The 21,705-nt window shown below is 36.1% G+C and overlaps 1 protein-coding gene across 8 annotated transcripts in view; it reads left to right on the forward strand.

Annotated features, from left to right (window-relative positions):
* The window catches only part of PPFIA4 (PPFI scaffold protein A4), a 110,101-nt gene that overhangs the window by 79,995 nt on the left and 8,401 nt on the right, over nucleotides 1-21,705 (forward strand). For 6 of the 8 annotated variants that reach the window (XM_087929243.1, XM_087929246.1, XM_087929245.1 and 3 more), the window contains 12 exons: nucleotides 778-983; nucleotides 3,942-4,182; nucleotides 4,528-4,563; nucleotides 6,639-6,772; nucleotides 7,912-8,078; nucleotides 9,732-9,825; nucleotides 14,166-14,247; nucleotides 16,616-16,816; nucleotides 17,850-17,912; nucleotides 19,023-19,049; nucleotides 20,361-20,536; nucleotides 21,455-21,552. In XM_087929243.1, the coding sequence (XP_087785369.1) occupies nucleotides 778-983; nucleotides 3,942-4,182; nucleotides 4,528-4,563; nucleotides 6,639-6,772; nucleotides 7,912-8,078; nucleotides 9,732-9,825; nucleotides 14,166-14,247; nucleotides 16,616-16,816; nucleotides 17,850-17,912; nucleotides 19,023-19,049; nucleotides 20,361-20,536; nucleotides 21,455-21,552 (1,525 nt within the window). The remainder of the gene's footprint in view (nucleotides 1-777; nucleotides 984-3,941; nucleotides 4,183-4,527; nucleotides 4,564-6,638; nucleotides 6,773-7,911; nucleotides 8,079-9,731; nucleotides 9,826-14,165; nucleotides 14,248-16,615; nucleotides 16,817-17,849; nucleotides 17,913-19,022; nucleotides 19,050-20,360; nucleotides 20,537-21,454; nucleotides 21,553-21,705) is intronic. The other 2 variants (XM_087929247.1, XM_087929248.1) reach the window with 1 other exon arrangement.

Consider the following 21,705-nt stretch of genomic DNA (forward strand, 5'->3'; position numbering starts at 1 on the left):
CCCTCTCTAGTCCATGGAAAAAACAGTCTCCTTGGAACCAGTCCCTGGTGCCCAAAAAGTTGGGGGTTGCTGACTTAAACCACTAAAATTAATGTTGCACAATATAGTTACCTTATTATGAGTAAAATGCAGCTGTTTTCTAAGCCAGAATCTGTGCCCCAACCTGTACTCAAAAATCTGAAGCATTGAAGAACTATCAATTCCCCCATTCCCTTTTTTTTGTTTCTTTCTAGACTTCGTGTCTGTGTACGTGACTATTCTTTAACAGAATAGCAGAGTTGGACGGGACCTTGGAGGTCTTCTAGTCCAATCCCTGCTCAAGCAGGAAACCCTATGCCATTTCAGACAAATGGTTATCCAGTCCCTTCTTAAAAAACCTTCAGTGTTGGAGAACGCACAACTTTTGGAGGCAAAAATTCTTAACAAGCAGTCAAACCAAGTTCATAAGTCTAAGGAGAGATACATTAGGGAATGAGTAATGTCAAAATTACATCTCTGGCACAGACTTGTTCTTTTGCTTGGCAACAAGATGAAGGCCTGCGCTATATGTTATGCATTACTTTCAAATGCAGGAGATTTTCAAAGAACTAAATCTAATCTTCTGAAGGCTCTGTTCTCAGCAGAATTTTCTTGTTTGCTTAGCTAAAACACTGGAATCATTTAAATTACATACATAAAAATCTGTCATCTCAAACAGATATTTCAGCAAGATGGTGAAATTGCAATTATGTGGGAATCGTATCTTATGTGGGATACCTTGTGATTTTTTATGTCCAGGATTGGGAGCATGGTCCAACAAGTGGCATCCTGAGTACTTCAGCTCACACTTTTGATAGTGACCCGGAGATTTCTGATGTTGATGAGGATGACCAAGAGACAGTCTTCAGCTCTATGGATATGCTGTCTCCCAGTGGTCATTCTGATGCCCAGACTCTTGCCATGATGCTGCAGGAACAACTGGATGCCATCAACGAGGAGATTAGGTATCTACATCAGGTGTATATATTCTGTATATTTTAGTTGTTTTTGTATGTATTCAAGGATCAAATGCAAAAGTGTGTGACTGGTCTCCAAGAAATAAATTAAGAAGACATTATCTGGATTGATACTTCCAAATGTGTATGTGTAGATGATAAGGAATTCTGTGAGCGGTAATGAAATGTTTGAGAGAAAATATATGAACAGTTTCATTGGACTGCACCCTCCCAGAAATAGCACATTTATTTATCTTTTATATCATCTTTCCGAAGAACGTGATCTGGGTAACATAATGTAAAATCTATACTTTCTGTAATATATGAAGAGGTATTAAATGTGTAGTTTTAGTTTCTTCCTTTGCTCAAAAAAATGTTGTTGGAGGAGCAAACCAAGAGGAGATATTTTATGGAAAATTGTTTAAGGTGTGTGTTGTTGCTGTATTTTATTAATTTGTCCTGTCTATGTTCATATCTGTCTATGTATATTGTGTATTCCTGCTGGGGCTCAGCCATAAGTCCTGCAACACTCATTCTCAAAAGCATATGTCTTCTTTTTGCTTAAGATACTAAAAGAAAGGGAGGGAGGGAGGCTGAGAGGAGAAATCCATTTCATCTATTCCCAAGTAATTCAGCACCAGAGAGATTTCTTTGGGGAAAAATGGTTAGTGTCAGTAAAGTGAAATGGTATCATCGGGGCTGTGAAACAGTACAGTAGATTGTCAGAGAAGGTTGAGGGGAAGTCAAAGAACCTGGAAGTCCCACCCTAAGTGGTGTGTGTATGTTTGGCAGCAGGCCTCATTATACAGGCATATTGGCAATAGCTGTGGTGATGCTTAGCCAGGAACTAAGACCTGCCCAGCTCTTACTGGATGCTTTCAGCTGTTGGTATATATGCTATTCTGTACGCCTGCTGAGAATAACCTTCTATGGCCAGTTGGTTTGTGTAACTTGGTTGACATGACAACTGGTTTCCACAGGCAGCTGCCTGCATCATGCCTGGCTGGTGCTTTCTGAAATGCAAACCAGCTCTTACATGAATTCCTGTATTCACCATTCTTGTAAAATAGTGCTAGACCTGCTCAAAAACGTATCGAGTACTTGGGTGAAAATATATGTAAGTGTATGTGTATTTGAGTGCATTGGGAGAAGTGTTGTACAGTGATCTTCACAGCTAATTGTAAGAAAAAGTTATGTTGTTATGAGTGCAACAGAACAGGTTTCAGTTGAGATTATTTCTGTATTCCAGTCTGCTTTTTTCACCATGCCATTGACTTGTCAGCTGGTTTCTTGGAGTTCTTTGACATACGCATGCACATATACATACACTTACACATATCATACTCCCAGAACAGTGCTAGACAGGTGTTTAGACCTAGCCCAGGTAACAACCTATTGTTGTGGAACATCTTTCTGCTGGCCATCTATTATTTAGGTGACTTGAAGGATGGTACAGAATGTTTACTTTGTTTTAAATATGACCATTAAACTTAAAGAAGAGGGCCTGGTCTTTTCTTGGTAGGTTCCTATGATCCAATTCCATTGCATCACAGTGTTGAGGAGACTGATTGATGGTTGCTTTCCCTATTCAACAGGTCTCTATTCCCTATTCAACAGAGCAGAAACTTTGGTGGGGGAGGAAGTGTTCCATATTCAGCCTGTAAAGGGAGCATTGTTTACCAGCATAATTATAAAGGAAAAGAGATTGGCTCATGAAAAAAAGCTAATTAGGCTGGCATACTTTTGTACTACCCCAGAAACTGGAAGAAAGAATATTAAATATGAGTAGGTAGTAGGGAGAGATAGTAAACGTATTCTGGGTAGATCCCATTCTAATCGCATTTCGGAGGGCCTTGAAAATCTGGCCTTGGACAAAAGGATAAATCCAGACAACAGAACTCACCCCAGCCACCTGAGTTCTGTTGTTTGCTGGATTTACCATCTTATGTTTTCTTTGTCTATTTATTTGTTGTTGTTTTTTAGTGATGGTGTTTTTGAATTGTATTTTATTTTCTTTCTTATATTATGAGGTGATAGAGTTTGATGATACCAAATGAAATAAATAAAAATGATTGTCTGGATGAGTTCTTAGTTCAGTTGCCTTGGACCCGTGGGTTGTTCCAAGGGGACAGTTAGAGCATGATGGAGGGTAGTCCACAATTACTGATTGTTTCATGAATGAATGTTAGTTTTAATTGTTAATAGTCATGAGTCCTTGTGGAGTGTAGAGATACAAACATAAAAACAATAAATGTGAACAAAAATGATACCAAATAGGTTATATCTGATCCCAGATGAATCAACTACCAAGTCAGATAGAAGTTAATGAGCAATTTTATTTCTGTCAACACCTCAACCTCATGGTTGAAAGTTCATCACAAACATTTTTTGGCTCTGCTGCCTGCAAGAGTGTTTTTTTTTAAACTAATGACAAATCTGATTCATCAAGGTTTGCCTAATATCTTCAATGACATACAGAAAACAAATCATATGACAGTTTTAATTTTGTAATGGAAATTACATTACACTAATGTAGTAATAAATTTATACTGATGATTTTTCAGAAAATAACATTTAGCCATAGATTAAAATACAAGGAGGTTCAATGTATGGAGTCATTTGACCACATCACAATTTTGAGCTATTAAAAAAAAGTTGAATTTCCTAGCATTTTGGATTCTGAGAAGATTGAAAATGTGTACTATAAATAAGGAGTGCATCAGAACAGTTTTAGGTTGTATGGATAAATATTTCAAAATATTATTTTTAAAAATGAGCTCTTGTATTTGTTTGAATAAACCCAAGTAAGCCTAACTACTTAGACGGTTCCAGTATACAAGCATGCTATACCGAATTGCTCTGTGAACTAGAGTTGTGTTTACCATACAGATCTTGAATGCTTCTATCTGTCCCTCCTTATGAAAAATAGTAAGATCCCAGCTGAGATTAAATTATGATCTGGTCTAGAATGATCCAAGAGGAGAAAGAATCAACTGAACTACGGGCTGAACAGTTAGAGAGCCGTGTCACCAGTGGTAGCATGGAAGCCCTAAATCTGACACAGTTACGCAAGAGAGCATCCATCCCCACATCTTTAACTGCCTTGTCTCTGGCAAGTTCATCTCCTCCTGTCAGTGGACGTTCTACTCCAAAACTCACCTCTCGCAGCACAGCTCAGGACCTTGATCGGATATGCAGTATGACTCTGGTAAGAGTTGAATAAATAATAAAAAGTGTGTTCTGCTGGGAATTGGGATTTTTGGTGGGATGCTATGCTCTCTACAATGTTGCCATTATGTCCTATAATGGTCAGCTGCATTGCCCAACCATGAAGGCCTTTGGCATTTCTAATTTGTTTCTATTTAATATCTAAAGATATTTAGTCTGTTATTACAATGCCAATTTTTTTTCTCTTGACAAAGTCCTCCACCATGGCTGTTGCTCATAGTTTTTTTATCCCTCTCTAGTCCCAGTTGTATTGAACAGTGTGCCATCTGCTCCCGAGGGTAATTTTGAGCTAACTTTTACTGTTTTTATGTCAATCTTTTGACAGCCAAGTGATTTGAGGAAACACCGGAGGAAATTACTTGTGAGTCTGTCCCTTTCTTTGCTTTTCTTTGTAGATTTATATTCTTGCTCCTTTTCTGTATCTGTATTTTGTCATCTTAAACCAACACAGTCTGAGTTACAACATTGCAATCGTAGTCTTCCTAATAATAAAGTTATGGCTGAAAATATTTTAAAGAATAAAGCAATGTTTACTCTAGCTATTATTTGAAAATGTGTCATTCTCAGATGCAGATAAAATTTTACCATACTGTATAGCTCTAGTCCTATAAGTGGTTTTCTTTGTCCTACATATAGATATAAATAGTCTACCATAAATATAGAGCTATAAGTATTGCAGATCTTTTCCAAATTAAGTTTTGTTGCTGAGAGCTCATGTGTTCACTCCAAGCCATTCAGATCATAACAGACTGCTGCTGGGAGGTTGTAAGCAGTAGTTTGTTTATTTATATATAATGGATTCATATAATTAGTAGTTATATGAACTTATATAGAATCCATGTATCTGTCCTTATTTGTAAATTGTTAGAATGTTTATAATATCACACTTTTTCCAAGAGTGCATCTCCTATCAGTGTGAATAGATGTATGTATTTGGTTTGTTCATGTATGCTTCTAGTAAAGACATCTTGAGTATTTACTGGCATAGAAAGGCAGGGTATACATTAAACAAGTTAGTAAGTAAACTAATGGGTGGAAACTAATCAAGGAGAGAAGCAATTTAGAACTAAGGAGAAATTTCCTGATAATTAGAACAATTAACCAGTATAACAACTTGCCTCCAGAAGTTGCGAATGCTCCAACACTGGAAGTTTTTAAGAAGAGATTGGATAACCATTTGTCTGAAATGGTATAGGGTTTCCTGTCTAAGCAGGGGGTGGACTAGAAGACCTCTAAGGTCCCTTCCCACTCTGTTATTCTATTCTAAATTTTGAAATCCAAAAGTCCCAAATGCAGACATTCAAGATGCACTTAAGTATATAATATAGTAGGAAGTGTGTTAAAAAGTAAATTAGACAGAAAGCTTTCAAGTGAGCATAATTAGATATTAAAATAATTAAAGGATAAGATTCTATAGGGCAAAGAACAGCTGGACAATAAAAAGCACACACTTCTAATTTCCCATAACTATGTCACATTCCATAAACTACAACAAATTAGAGAATATTGCAAGTCTTGGGCTGTAAATAGAGAATATATTTCAACTAGAAAAACCTGATGATTCCATTCTCAAAATAAATTGGTTTCTGGCCAATTCCTATTTTAGAAGTGGTTTTTCTCTGCCAGGGGCTTATAATTTATTTCTTTTATGGAAAACTCTTTGCTCTTTGTTCCCGGGTGCTTAAATAATTTTACTTGCAGTGTCAAACTCTGTTTCTTTGCTGATTTACCAGTGATAGTTCAGAAATTTCTGAGTGAGAATTGTGAACATATTTTTATGAGGCAGTAACAGTGGCTTTGTTCAAGACCAAATTCTTGGAAAAACAGTGTGGTGTATTGATATATCTCCTGTATTTTTGTCACTTTTCTATAATTTTCACTTACATAAGCAGTGCTCCTTAAATTGTACTTCTGATGATTTTGAATAGACAGATTCTGCAGAGTACTTTTTCCAGTCCTGATGAGAGGGTCCCACGTTCTTGGTTTAGGTAGCAAATTATAAAAATCCCATCTGACAAAAAGTATTAGTGATTGTTATTTCAAGAATAATCCTTATGCCCATAGAGTACTACTTTGTATATGATTCATACAAATCGAAATAGATGAATTGCTGTTTAAATGATGGTAAGTCAGAGGCTCCTGTCCTGTTGCTACATATTACTGTCTCCATATTGTTAATGCATCACAGTCTGCCTCCTCCTTCCTGTTGCTATTGGCTCTTTTGCCTCATATTATTCCAAATAACACTCATAATTATAACTTGACCATTCAATCTTTTTGTTTGACTTACAGTGAGCAGTTATCCCCATGATATACTTGATGCCTCTCTTCTCCTTTAATTAATTAGCAAGTTTCTGATAAGCATGGTAAAGATTGGAGGAAAGTTTTTAGACAGGAATCTCCTGTCTTAAGTCTTAGTTTACCTTATCTGTTCAGTCACCAGCTGGTCGAGATGAGAGTCGAGAAGATAAAACGACCATCAAATGTGAGACTTCTCCTCCTTCTTCACCCAGGAGCCTCAGACTGGAGAAACTTGGACATCCTGCTTTTAGTCAAGATGAAGGCAAGAGGTACATATGTCTGGGAAGGAAACTAGCTGGCCAAGGACTATTATAGGCATATTATCCTGAGCACTTCTGATTTGCATGAACTTGTTCTGCTCCTAATTTATATATTAGCTAATCTGGTTGGACTCATTATCTAAATTAGAGGTCATTTTTTGCAAGCACCCCTTTGTTTCACCAAGCACTGTAATGTCATCTGCAAAATCCAAATCTATTAGATGGGCTGTTTACCATAGGATGCCAAAGCTGGGGTTATCCATCATTTTATTCATAATAAAGTACATGGAGAGGAGAAACAAGAATGGTGACAGTATACATCCCTGTCTTACTCCTATATTGATGTTAAAGAAGATTGTGTTGCCAGATTCCATTTGTACACAATTGCTGGAGTTATAATACAGGTTCTTAAAGCTGTTGATAAAATGGTGAGGAATACTATAGGACTTTACAATATTCCATAGTGATTTTCAATGAATTGAGTCAAACGCCCTTTTGAAGTCAATAAAATTAATTACCATTGATTTCTGGAATTCTAAACTCTGTTCAATGATATTTCTTAAGGTCAGGAGCTGGTTGTTACAGAAGCATCTTTTCCTGAATGCTGTTTGTTCTTCACATAGATGCTCTTCACTTGATGCTCCAATCTCCTGAGCAACACAAGGCATAAAACTTTTCCATTTCTAAGGACTGATAGCAATGTTATGCCCCTCCAGTTGTTACAATCACTGAAGTTTCCTTTTTTTATATACTTTAATAATGACAGAATGATGATGGATAGAAAATCTGTTAATGGTACCCTTATTACAGTATATAACATTCAGTGCATGATAGTCTATAACAGAAAATCTTGGGGTTCTTTTCTGGATTCTAATTATTCTAACTAAATAATTCTTCATATATGAAAGATTTATGCAGCTGTTAATATTCCACAGAGCGAATTTCAGATACACGTCTCAGTTGTGTTTTCTGTAGATGTTTTACTCTGCTATTCTTTCCCACAGACAGAGAGTAGCTGAATATGGTCTGTGAGAAGAACTAGGGATATTTTGAAAATTTGGGGGGGAAGATGAGGCTGATCCAAAGAGGAGGACCTTAACTTCACTATTTTTAATGACATCATGAACTTTTCTTTTCCACCCTTTTAGTTCTCTAGAGGATCAAGCAAGTAACCCCAGCAGCAGTAATAGCAGCCAGGATTCACTGCATAAGGGCTCCAAGAGGAAAGGCATCAAATCTTCAATTGGACGCTTGTTTGGAAAGAAAGAAAAAGGGCGCTTAATCCAGCTGAGTAGAGAAGGCACTACTGGACAAGGTAATTGATTCTTTTCACCTTTTCTAAATAAAGGAATTGCACAAATTTCGTGGAAGCTGACCATTTGTCTTTCTGTGTCCTTGGAAGAGCAGAAAATAATATGATGAAAACAATAAGAATAGAATGAGAATGGCAGTTAAATTTCAGTTTCCTTCAGTTTTACAAATTCCAGGATTATATTTTCATTTGATTCAATTGTTGAACATTTTAATACAATAAAATATAATAGCTGTAGGATTCATCAAAGGCATTAAAAAGAAATAATACAGGTCTGCAAAATCTATGTTGATGCAAAATGTATGTTGATAATTGATATCCCACTTATATCAATAAAGTGTTAGCCATTGGTCTATCAATATGATTTCAGTAATTGGATCTAGAATTTGAACTATGAATTATCAGAAGCAATGAACAAAGCTAATGACTTGATCCCATAGAACTCCTGGATGGATAAGGAGTGACATAGCTTGAAAGTACAATAGCTGAAGCAGAGGAATTGGCCAAAGGATGCCCTTGATTCATTCAAGTTTTTTATTAGGATGGAAGAGGCCATTTATACCAATGAGTCCAATCCCCTGATCAGTGTATGAATCCAAATTAAAGCATACTAAAGCAGCTACCTATCCTCTTGCAGCAGCGAATCCACATCTAACAGCTTTGGCATGTACTGAATAGATACCCAATACCCTTCTGGATGATTGATTCCACTCCTTATTTCTAGACTAAATATGAGAAATAGCAAGAAATGTTTATCCTTTTTAATATACAGTATTGGAAAGTGAGCACTAATCTTATTTCTAATCTTATTCATAAGTAAAATCTATCTTTTTGATTCCCTAAATTAGCATATATTATTGCACAGCAAGCTGTGAACAAAAACTATTGGATTAGAGCACTGGTGGTGGAATGAAAAGTTTTGAAGCAAGGAAGGACTAGGAGTACAAACATTTGCAAAAGCATGCTATAATTTAGCAGTCAATGAGAATGACAATGTAGCATGGGGTATACAGAATTATCCACAGAAGCTTTCAATAACAGGAAATAAGGTCTTGGGGATCCCGTAAATTAGTGTGTGTGTACATCATTGGGTGCTCTGTCATTCAACCCACTTTCAAAGAATGGGAATGAATCCATAGCTGATAGTAGTCTAATTAGGCTTTAGTAAATACAGTGATGGCAAGGAGTCATAGACCTGGATGTTGAAAGTAATAATTTAATGAGACCAGCAGAAGGGAAGGCTTAAATCCTTTCTTTCTTAATTTTTTCATAATCCTGTCTATCACACCACAATAAAACAGTAGTTACCAATATACATGATGAAAGTGAGACTAGGTGAGGAAGAGAGATAATTTTATGATTGCATATACTTAAGATTTAGTGTATCGTTGTGGTACTCTAAAAAGAATCTTTTTGTCTATACTGTTGGATTCTCATGGCTACTGTCAAATAGCACATCTTCAAGCTTAAATTAAACTAAGCAAAGTTTGCTACTCTTGACAGATTGAATTACTCAGTTAAAATTTCTTGATATCAAATTGAATTTCCTGAGTAGGCATAAATTGGTATTTATTTTTGAAGTTTTTTTTAAAAGGTAGTACTATTATATATTATGAGGAGCATCTAGTCTAATTCTTCATCTATTGTGTTTCATAGTTTTGCTAACAGATTCAGAAATGAACATACAGGACTCGCTTGGTCTTGGCAAGCTAGGAGCACAAGCAGAAAAAGATCGACGACTCAAAAAAAAGTGAGGGAAGTCGTATTTACTTCTTCATAAATATTGTAGCAATTAGTGGAAATTTATGTCTTCATTTGGGTATACTCTTGATGAATTGCGGGTCACTGTAGAATATTTGGGAAATATTTTACCACAAGTTTTCAGATTGATTGGACTGAATTATTATCCTAGAATAAGCTCATTTCTTCCCTGAAATAAATTTTAACTGCTTTGTGAGAACTATTCTGTTTCCTTCTCCTGAAAGAAACACTTTATAACATTTTCAAGTTTCTTAAAGAAACTAGTTGAATAAATAGAAAGATGGAGATATTCATGGATGGCAGTTTAACAAGAGAGAGGAAGAAATGAAGCTTCCTGATTCTTATCTTTCAAAGGCTTTCTTCTCTACACTGTGAAACTTATAAAAGGACTATCACAGTTTTTCAGAATAGACTTGCCTGTCACTATCTGGGCAAGTGATCAAGACATATCTTTTTCAGAAACTTCCTAAGAGCCTATTCAGTTAAAACAAAACCTGGTTTAATTAAAAATAAAAAAATATATTTCCCTAGATTTTTTTATAATCAATGGTCCAAGTATCACATCTGGCACCCTAACCATACAGCAACGTGCCCGCTACCGTGTACTCTGCACAGAACTCAAAAAATGTCTAGACAATGGATAGAAGGATCTGTACATTGACTACCGTGCTGACTGTATCAAAAGTAAGTCACACAACCCGCAACTCAGTTTTAACCTTCAACCACAACCCTACTTCAACCAGTCCACCATCACCCAAGACTAGACATGCATGCCCCTAACTACCTCAATTCCAACTACAGCTGGCCTTAAATGCAAGCTACTCAATGCAAGAAGCCTTGTGAATAAAATACCTGAATTTCTCCTCTTACTAAATATGGCTAAATTCAACATCATATTTGTCTGTGAAACATGGCTCAATGCATCTGTCCATGATTCCATTACCACAGTAAGAGACTATCATGTTCACTGATCAGATTGTGAAATTCGTAGAGGAGGTGGTGTTGCTATCTTCTATAAAAAGTCCTTACATCTATAAAACATCCAAGTTACCTAGGAGCTTTCTCTTCCTGAGACCATCATCTGTGAACTATCCTTAAATATCATATTTGGATTCTTACTATGTCACAGAGCACCTGATTATGACATTGAACATGTAAACTAGCTAAATTCACTACTAACATGGGCAACATCCTGCCCACACGCTTTTATCTTTCTTGGTGACTTCAATCCATCTCATATTAACTGGACCCTAAACGAATGTACAACTGAACCCATACATGCAACCTTCTACAATGCTGTTACAAAACTGGCACTAGAACAACTAGTACAATACTAGACTTAACAACTGCCTCGATCTCATCTTCTGCAATAGTTTGAATTTGATTTACGGAATACAAACTAAAGAACCCTTTTCCAACAATGACCACAATATGATTAACTTTTGTCTCAACATACGCCCACACAAAAATCCTCACAATGATGTAGTCCCCAATTATAACTTCAAAAAAAGCAACTATGATCTTATAGACAACGATCTCTCATCCCTTGATTGGCAATTTCTATTCACTGGATGCAATACTGTAGAAGACCATTACAACATATTTTTCCTTGAAGTTAAAAGAGTCATCAAACTATAAGTACCATTAACAACTCCCCAAACCAGAAAAAACAAATTACCCATAACAATAAGGAAGCTTCAATCCAAAAAGAAATCATTTTGGCGGAAAAACAAATCTGGTCATGTTGCCGACTTCAAAAGCCGATACAAAAATGTATGCTACCAGATAAAAACTGAATGCACCAATTATCACATTAAACAAGAAGAAAACCTTCTATGCACCAATTCTACCAACTCCTACAATTTTGTAAACAACAAACTAAAAGACTCAAGATCCATCCCACCCCTGAAAGGACCTAATGGTAAAGACTGCAACAATGACACTATTAAAGCCAATATCTTTAACACATTCTTTGGCTAAGTATTTGTAAATAGCAATGGATGATGCCCAGTATTTCCTAGCTGAACCACAGAAAACTAAAATGATCTAATACACATCGATTTTACAGAAGACAATGTTGAAAAAGCACTATGCAATCTAAAACCATCCCTATCTATTGGACCAGATGGAATATGTGTCTGCTTCTTAAAAAAAGCTATCCACTGCCATAGCAGAACCTCTAAGCATAATCTTTGAAAAATCTTTCAGGACCAGCTCCTTGCCTAACCTATGGTCACAAGCCACGGTCATCCCCATCTTCAAAAAGTGAGACCCCAGCTTAGTTGAAAATTACAGACCAATCTCCTTATGCTGCGTCACCTGTAAAGTCATGGAAACCAATCCATTATCCTCCACTTAGAGACAAATATCCTACTCTCTAATAAACAATTTGGTTTCAGAAAAAAACTATCCTGTAATCTGCAACTCTTACACTGCAAAAACATATGGACTGTACAACTCGATCAGGGCAAAACAATAGATGCAATCTACATAGACTTCTGTAAAGCCTTTGATTCAGTGGTACACGACAAACTACTCCTAAAACTAAAATCTTATGGTATCTCTGGACAACTGCATAACTGGATAGAAGCATTCCTGTCAAACAGACAACAAATGGTCAAAATTGGGAGTGTCCTATCAAATTCTGTACCTGTCAATAGTGGTGTCCCCCAAGGCAGTGTTCTAGGACCAACTCTCTTCATACTCTACATAAATGACCTCTGTGATCATATTAAGAGCAACTGCGTTCTTTTCGCTGATGATGTAAAGCTGTTCAATACCACAGACAATACTGCTACCCTTCAAAAAGATCTTGACTGTGTATCAGAATGGTCAAACAAATGGCAACTTCAAATCTCAACAAATAAATGCTCTGTCTTACATATTGGCAAAAAAAATCAGAAAATAAAATACAAGCTGAATAGTCAAGATCTTGTTGATGATCCAAGCTCTGTAAAGGACCTTGAAATACTCACCTCTAATGGTCTAAGTGCTAGAGCCCACTATAACTACATAGCCAAAAAGGCATTAAGAGTTGTTAAGTATTTTTATGTTTTATGTGGTATGTCTATGTTGTTTTGTTGTTAAAATATTTTTTTTTTAAAAAAGAGGTGTTAACCTAATCCTACGTAGCTTTTTCTCCGATAATATCACATTACTAACTAGAGCATACAAAACATTTGCTAGACCAATACTTGAATACAGCTCATCAATCTGGAACCCACATTATGTATCTGATATTAGCACAGTTGAGAAAGTCCAGAAATATTTCACAAGAAGAGTTCTCCGCTCCTCTACTCATTGTAGAATACCTTATGCCACCAGACTTGAAATTCTAGACCTAGAAAACCTTGAATTACACCATTTTTGGTCTGATCTAAGTATAGTATATAAAATCATCCATTGCAATGACTTACCTGTCAATGAATACTTCAGCTTCAACCATAACAACACAAAAGTACACAATAGATACAAACTCAAGGTTAACTGCACCAAACTTGATTGCAGGAAATACGACTTCAGCAACAGATTGGTCAATGTCTGGAATACTCTACCTGACTGTGGTTTCTTCCCCAGATCCAAAAAACTTTAACCTTGGACTGTCTACTATTGACCTCACTCCTTTCCTAAGAGGTTTGTAGGGGGCGTACATAAGCGCACCAACGTGCCTACCGTCCCTGTCCTATTGGTTCTTTTATTTTTCTTATATGTACCCATTTCATGTATTCATAGCTATGTATATACTTATACCTATTATCTTGTAAATGATTGACAAATCAAAATAAATAAATAAAAATAAAATAAAACCCACTCACTTCCTGGAATATGATAATTCTTTACATATAGAAAGTTGACTCTGGTCCTGATGCTAAAGACCACCCTTCTACACATATGTAACTCTATAGCTGCTACCCTCCAACTAAAATTTAGATAAGAGGCTTGTTAACTCTATTTTGCCAAGGAATAGAACCAATTTTCTTTAATGGTGTCAGCTGCTCATTCTTGTATCTTATGCTAGAATTCATATGGTGCTGAACAGCTGAGATGTGTGAAGGAAGCATGTTGCCAAAATGTCTATCAGTATTCATACTGGAAAGCTGTTGCTAGCTTTCCAGTTTTGCTCAGTGAATTTAAAATATATGCTCAGGGTAGAGTAATACCAAATGATATTAATTGCATATTGCAGGTTTCCTGTTGCGACATTCTGTGGGACAGCTTGCTAAATTTATGGTCAACTGTTTAGATATGATTTCAGTTTTGGGGTTTTGTTTGTTTTCTGGAGGAATGCACAGTTAGTAAGAATTGTTTTATTATTGTTTCCCTTTCCAGACATGAACTTTTGGAAGATGCTAGACGAAAGGGTATTCCGTTTGCTCAGTGGGATGGGCCAACTGTGGTCTCCTGGTTGGAGGTAAGTTTCTTTTACCTATTCAGTTTAATTAATCATGTTTAGCCAGGTAACCTGAGTTCATAATGGATGGAAATATTTCAAAACCGGTGATGCATATATAGATTTAAGGCAAATGAAGACATTTGGGGGAAGTATCCGCAAATAGAATTTCCATTTTACACATTCATAGAGGTTCTGAAGTTTTATCATCATTTTGAAGTGACTTTGCAATATAATCACATGCCAGATCTTTTTTCTGTGCTATGTTGCAAAGTCTGATTTTTAAATTTCTTAGGATCATTTTTTAAGCAGGAGCATGTGGCTCTGTGCGTAATAGCAGTAAAAGTGAGCAGGCAAGATATGGATGGTTTTGGTTACTCACTGCCCTAAGGGTAAACTGACAACTTTTCTCAATTTATATATATATATATATATATATTCTAAAGTTTTCGCGGGTACTTACATGTATGGCATTCAGCTTTGTTCGAGTATTTTCCCACGTCATTATAGTTATGCTTTTAAAGTTATAGCAACGTTTCAGCAGAATCTCATCTGCCATCATCAGGCTTCTGTATTGTGTTTGTCTGTGAGTCAGACTTTCACAGCTGTTTTAGTTTTAAATTTGGGGCTAGCCTACTGCTGTGCCAGAATGGTTTTTTTCTTCATCCTGATTGTTTGGGAGTCTTGGTCTGTGTTTATTGGTCTTGGAGTTTGCTGTGTTCTGCTTGATTGGTGTTTCTAATACCTTCTGTCTCTTTTGTGGCTTTTTTTGTCTTGATTGGCTGGCAACATTGTGTTCCTGTATTGGAGGCTTTTAGTGCAGCTTGGCTCCGAGTAAATGGATGGTTATAATTTATTAGGATGCTAGCTGTCCTGCCCTACATAAGAGGTACTACAGACAAAATCAGCAAAATACTACACAGGCATCACATCAAGACTGCCTTCAAAACAGACAGAAAAATAGCAGCCATCCTAAGAAACCCCAAAGATAAAATTGACCTGGAAAACCAAGGCATATATGAAGTCCCCTGTGCATCATGCCCTGCCACATACATTGGACAGACCAATAGAAGAATAAGTACCCACCTGGATGAACACAAAAATGCAGTTAAAAAGCTGGAACACACTTCCTCACTAGTCCAACACATGAAAGCCACAGGTCATAGCATCAACTTCAATGGCACCAAATCCTAGCCATTATAGAAAACCCCAGCCACAGAATTATCAGAGAAGCCATAGAGATTGAAAAAAGACCTTAAAGCATGAATAGAAGAGATGATTCCACCAGACTGTCAATTATTTGGAAGCCTGCACTCACAAACAAAAAAATCTCCACACCACTAGCCAGGCAAACACCTGGGCACAAACAGATCCCCCCTGATACCTCCAGCTCAAACACACCCCAACCAGGCACCCAGATGAAACCTAGCATCCTAATAAATGATAGCCGTCCATTTACTCGGAGCCAAGCTGCACTAAAAGCCTCCAATACAGAAACACAATGTTGCCAGCCAATCAAGACAAAAAAAGCCACAAAAGAGACAGAAGATATTAGAAACACCAATCAAGCAGAACACAGCAAACTCCAAGACCAATAAACACAGACCAAGACTCCCAAACAATCAGGATGAAGAAAAAAACCATTCTGGCACAGCAGTAGGCTAGCCCCAAATTTAAAACTAAAACAGCTGTGAAAGTCTGACTCACAGACAAACACAATACAGAAGCCTGATGATGGCAGATGAGATTCTGCTGAAACGTTGCTATAACTTTAAAAGCATAACTATAATGACGTGGGAAAATACTCGAACAAAGCTGAATACCATACATGTAAGTACCCGCGAAAACTTAAGAAAACATATATATATATGTTTTCTTAAGTTTCTTACATATATATATATATATATATATATATATATTCTTAAGTTTTCGTGGTATTACATGTATATGAGACTCTCGTATTCAGTATCCCACGTCATAGTAGCTTTAAAAGTACAACTTTAAAAGCACAGCTACTATGACGTGGGAAAATACCTGAGCAAAGCCGAATGCCATACATATACATACATACATACATACATACATACATACATACATACATACATATATATATATTAATAAGAGAACTATTTTTCTTTTTGGATCCTTGAAATTTAAATAAAAATGTTGAAAATAGTATATAAATATAGAGCATAGATATTTTTTTGAATATTGTTGTTTTGAGTACCCTTCCCAAATGTTAATAATTCAGCATAATGTATCTTATACCATGAAATGTAGAGATGATAGAAGAAATATATAATGTCATAAGAATGAATGTCGTAAGTATAAGAAGAATTTAATATTTAGTCAAAATCTTGTCACTCATCTCTGTCCTTTTATGTTGTAGCTTTGGGTGGGCATGCCTGCCTGGTATGTTGCAGCTTGCAGAGCTAATGTGAAAAGCGGTGCAATTATGTCTGCCTTGTCAGATACAGAGATCCAGAGGGAAATTGGAATTAGTAATGCCCTTCACAGGTTAAAACTGCGCTTGGCAATCCAGGAAATGGTGTCTCTCACAAGCCCTTCTGCTCCACCCACCTCCAGAACAGTAAGCACTCTATCTTGGCTTCTTGGGATGTGTAATGTGGGCTTTTTTTAATTTAACACTAAGAACCAGCATTTGAATAGAAGTAAAAGAAACACATAGTCCTTTAGTCAGACTTGAGACTGCAGGTCCTCATTAGGATTCTGATGGAAATTGAAACTTCCATTTTCCTCAGAAAAAGTAAAGTGTATCGTACCCTTTCTGTCCCATTGTAATATATATTTGTAAAATCAGTAAAGGATATTGTGCCTTTTTCATTTCTCTATACTTGCCAGAAATTATTTCACAATAGCTTTATATGCAGTGCTGAGTTATTGTTATTATTCCCATTTGTAAATTGACTTTCTGGCCAACTTAAATGTGCATTATTAGCAGCTATGATAGCTATTGCAAGATGGGTTGGGTTTTGGTGTACAATGCCTATTTCTTCCTGAAATGTAATGATCTACTTGCTCTGTGTTCCCTGCTTGCTGTGTGAGAAATGTTAATACTATAGGCAGAAATGTATGGAATAATATGTATTGAGATCCTTTCCTGTACTGACCCACAGGAAGAGAGGTAAAATATGCTGAAAATTGGAGAAACGGACTATAGTTGTAGATCTTTTAATGTGGAACTTCTGAAAGGTACTTCTTTCACTCTACAACAGCTTGATACTACAACAGTCCATGTTTACCAGCTGGGAGAAAATATCTATTACAAAACCATAATTAGTATTTGACAGAGGTGTCAGCAGGGTGTTAGGAAAGAAGTCAAGATGCCAGATGCCCCTGGTATTTGGATAGAAGACATTTAAGAGATTCTAAGGCTATAGGCTATGATATTGTGCAATAATGCAAGCTACTTCCATATTGTGTAAAATAAAAGTTGTTTCCAGGCATTGAGTTCAATTCAAGGGAGCTTTTAACTGTTTTTGACATTGTTACAATGATTGATTCTATGGCTTAAGCTATGGCCACAGCAGTAGTTTTGAGTTGAAAAGTTTTATTGAATATTCCTTGCTTTCTTATTCATATATGTCATATTTTCATCCTAGTCATCTGGAAATGTCTGGGTTACTCATGAAGAAATGGAAACCATGGCTCCTTCAACCAAAATGGTATTTTTTTTTTGTCTCTAAGAGAATTCTGCCATCTTGTCCTCTCTGTAAGGAAAATAATTTTGCTTCTGATTAAAAAGAATATGAAAGCTCCATTTTTACCAAGCAGTTGAATCCTTTGGTTTAGAAAAGAAGAATAATTGAGATAACATAAGGGAGTAATATCAATTGTTCCAAGCCATGTTGGAAATTCTGAAAACAGTTGGAAAGACAGGGCTGAAGTGGCCAAAACTCCAAATATGCCTTTTCCTATCTGATACAAATGATCTACTTCATGTTCAGAAAGCCAACCTGAATGTAAATGCATAGCAACTGATTTACTCTACTAAGGGGCTCTTTTGTGATGTGTTCTGGCACTAGGTTGGCTGTAACAGCTATTTTGCTTACTGCACTACCGTAATAGTCGTATGTCAGTGCCAGAGCAAGTCAGTGGATAGATCAGTTGTTCTTATTCAAGTGGAAATGAGTGCATTATATAAAAAATGAGTATGTTATATACGGAAATAAAAACTTCTGTGTTTAGACAGGAACAAGAGAAACATGTTCACCTATATGATCTTTTTGTCTATTTAACTATTCATATAGATATCAAAGCTTTAAATATCTAGTGCATTTTGATGACTGTGTATGGCATTTTGCTTAAATCTGTTTGCAGCTATGGGAACAAATAGTGGTTTATTATGACAGAAAATGCAGTATAAATATTTCTTTATATCCATAAGCAAAAGAAATACATTTGTTGTGCTTAGTGGCAATGAAAAAGTCAGCATTTGGGCAAAGCCAATTGTAAGGCCACCAATTTGGTCATCATTTTGTTAGCTCCTTAAGAACAAGAATAATTAACTGAGAGTTTTGTTTGTTGTTTGTCTGTTTTCAAAACTTCAGCATATTCTTGAGAGATCAAAATGCCAAACACTAAGAGATCCTCTAAATTAGAAATGGTGAATAACGGGAGCCTCTTACTTGTAACTGTATTTATGTGATAGTTTTTTTGATCATGTTGATGACAGACAATGCCTCTGCTTTATTGGGGAAGGGGAGAAACAAATGTGGTTTCATGTGATATTTGACTTTACTCATTTTATTGACATGCTGCACTGTCACATTTAGGATACTGAGGAAGGCAGTTGGGCACAGGTGAGACTCCTGCATTATTTTGTGGGTTTTCCCCCCCTCTGTACTGGAAATACAAAACTCAATAATTTCCAGCGAAATGGAGTTACGTACCATCTGATTATACCAAATTATCTTTTTGAGCAGTTTCTCTAGATTCATTTAAGATCCCCTTAGAGAATAATGGGAACAAATGCAGAATATTTGAAAATCTTCCTATACTTCCTTTTGGTTGCTATTGTACTACCTTACTATTTTATCCAGATGGGAAGCTAGTCATATTTCTTTTAATAATAGCTAATTCCAAGGATATCAACATATTAAACCTGCTATATTGATTTTATTGATGCTTTTCATTTAATTTTAGCATTTCTTATACCTAGTCAGGTTCTTTTTTCTTCTGGTTTCCCCACACAACTAAGATCTTCTCAGCCAAATTTTCCAGCAACTCAGTTGTTTATTTATTAATTCTGTGCTTAGCATGTAAAAAATCCTATTTCACGTGTCTCCAGACTCAAGTAAAATTAACATTCACATAAAAATATCCTTTAGATAAGTTGCACTGTTAAAAAAATATGCAGTGCCTAAGGTACTGAAAACAGAATATAAATGCTTTATTTGTGTAAGGTTTTTGAAGTGTGGTATACTTACATTACAACATATAATATGCATAGTTAATAATACTCAGGCAATCGATTTGAGATTTTGTTACAACTGCCAAATGTATGTCGTACTGTCATATATTGAAAAATGTATTTGAAGCTACATTATTTATAAGTTACAATTTTTGTTTGCAAATTGTTTCTCAATAAAAATTGTTGAGGTAATAGAATTATTTCAGATCGACTGAAAGTGATCTTGAAGCATTTTAAAGCTGTTATATTATTTGTTTCTGTGGCACAACTCACTAGTATATTTCACTAGGAATTTTATATCTAAGAAGATTTTCAATTAACTCTAGTAGTTTTTTTCCACTAAAATGTTCTAACTCCAATCTGTAGGCTTTCAGCTCAGGATTCTTTCAGTATGGCTAATAGGTATATTTACATGTGAAAGTCACTTCAGTGTGGTGATTAATGCAACAGGCTAGAAACTGAGAGACTGTCAGTTCTAGTCCTACCTTACACACAAAGCCAGGTGGGTGACATTGCAGCAGTCTTTCTCACAGCCCCAGGAAGGAGGAAATGGGAAACCACTTCCGAAAAACCTTACCAAGAAAATTGTAGGAACTTTTTCAGCCAGTCTTTGAGAATTGGACACAGTTGAACAAGATGAAAAAACCCAATTGTATGTCTAGTGTATGTTATTTGCTTTTTCTTTTTAAAATTTCCACAGACTCTGGCTTATGGGGACATGAACCATGAATGGATAGGGAATGAATGGCTTCCTAGTCTAGGTCTACCACAGTATCGCAGTTACTTCATGGAATGTCTTGTGGATGCACGAATGTTGGATCATCTAACTAAAAAAGACCTTCGAGTACACTTGAAGATGGTAGACAGTTTCCATCGGTGAGCAAGTTTTCTTGGGACAATGTCTGAAGCACTCTTACAACTACCTTACATTCCTATAGTCAAAGGGTGTGTAATTTTTTTCAGGTTTTGCTTTGGAGAATAGGGCCACACTCCCAAAAGAGGTGAATCCTGGACAGACCCCCCAAATCTGATTTCATTTTATTCAACAGGGTTGTGCAGTGCTTTGGATTCAAAGGCAAGAAAGTGTTTGGGAACATGCCAGGATACAAATACAGCAGTTGTCTGAAACTCTTTAAATCAAACACATCTTTTTTAAGGAATCCATTTCAGCTCCAAAAGGCAACCATGGAAAAAAGAAATGAAGCTGCTTCAAGTAGTTGCGTAAAAGTGCTTCATGAGCTGGACTAGAAGACCTCCAAGGTCCCTTCCAGCTCCTATTCTATTCTATTCTATTCTATTCTATTCTATTCTATTCTATTCTATTCTATTCTATTCTATTCTATTCTATCCTATCCTATCCTATCCTATTCTATTCACCTTTTTGTCTTTAAATCCAAAGCACTGAGTGACTCTATGTTTACATTTAAATCATTTAAGCACAATTAATATGTGTAATTAATATATATTGCATGTGATCCTAGAAGTTTAACTTGTACGCTCTGGCTTTTATCAGTCCTTCCTTTGAATGAAGAGCAATAATGACAGGCATGATAAGAGTTTTTTAGGCTGAGTAGTAGCATATCCATAACTAGTAAACTCTCAGGTTATACTACATTAAAGCCAAAAATCAGAAAATTGGATTAGTGTAGACAGTTCAGTATTTTCGACATAGTGTCAGAAATATCTATGTATTTATGGCATAGGCAAAAAAATGCACATTTACATGTACACCTCTTGAAAGTAAAAATGGTTGGAAAATTGATATGCCTTGTTCTAAGTGTTGCATTGTTGCAGAACAAGTCTCCAGTATGGGATTATGTGCCTCAAAAGACTGAATTATGATAGAAAGGAGCTGGAGAAGAGGCGGGAAGAAAGCCAGCATGAAATCAAAGGCAAGTAGCAATTTAGAAATGAATTCAAGGCAAGCTGCAAAAATAGACTATATAGTGGAATATAGTCAGGAGTCACAAGAGGTAGGGGGTTTTTCCCAGAAGGCAAAGTGAGAGTAGAATTTGGAATGTCTGGAGGCAGAAAGACAGTAAGGT

This window comes from Pseudonaja textilis, chromosome 3, assembly GCF_049901715.1.
Source record: "Pseudonaja textilis isolate UNSWEBS1 chromosome 3, rPseTex1.2, whole genome shotgun sequence".
In the NCBI taxonomy this organism is placed as follows: domain Eukaryota; kingdom Metazoa; phylum Chordata; class Lepidosauria; order Squamata; family Elapidae; genus Pseudonaja; species Pseudonaja textilis.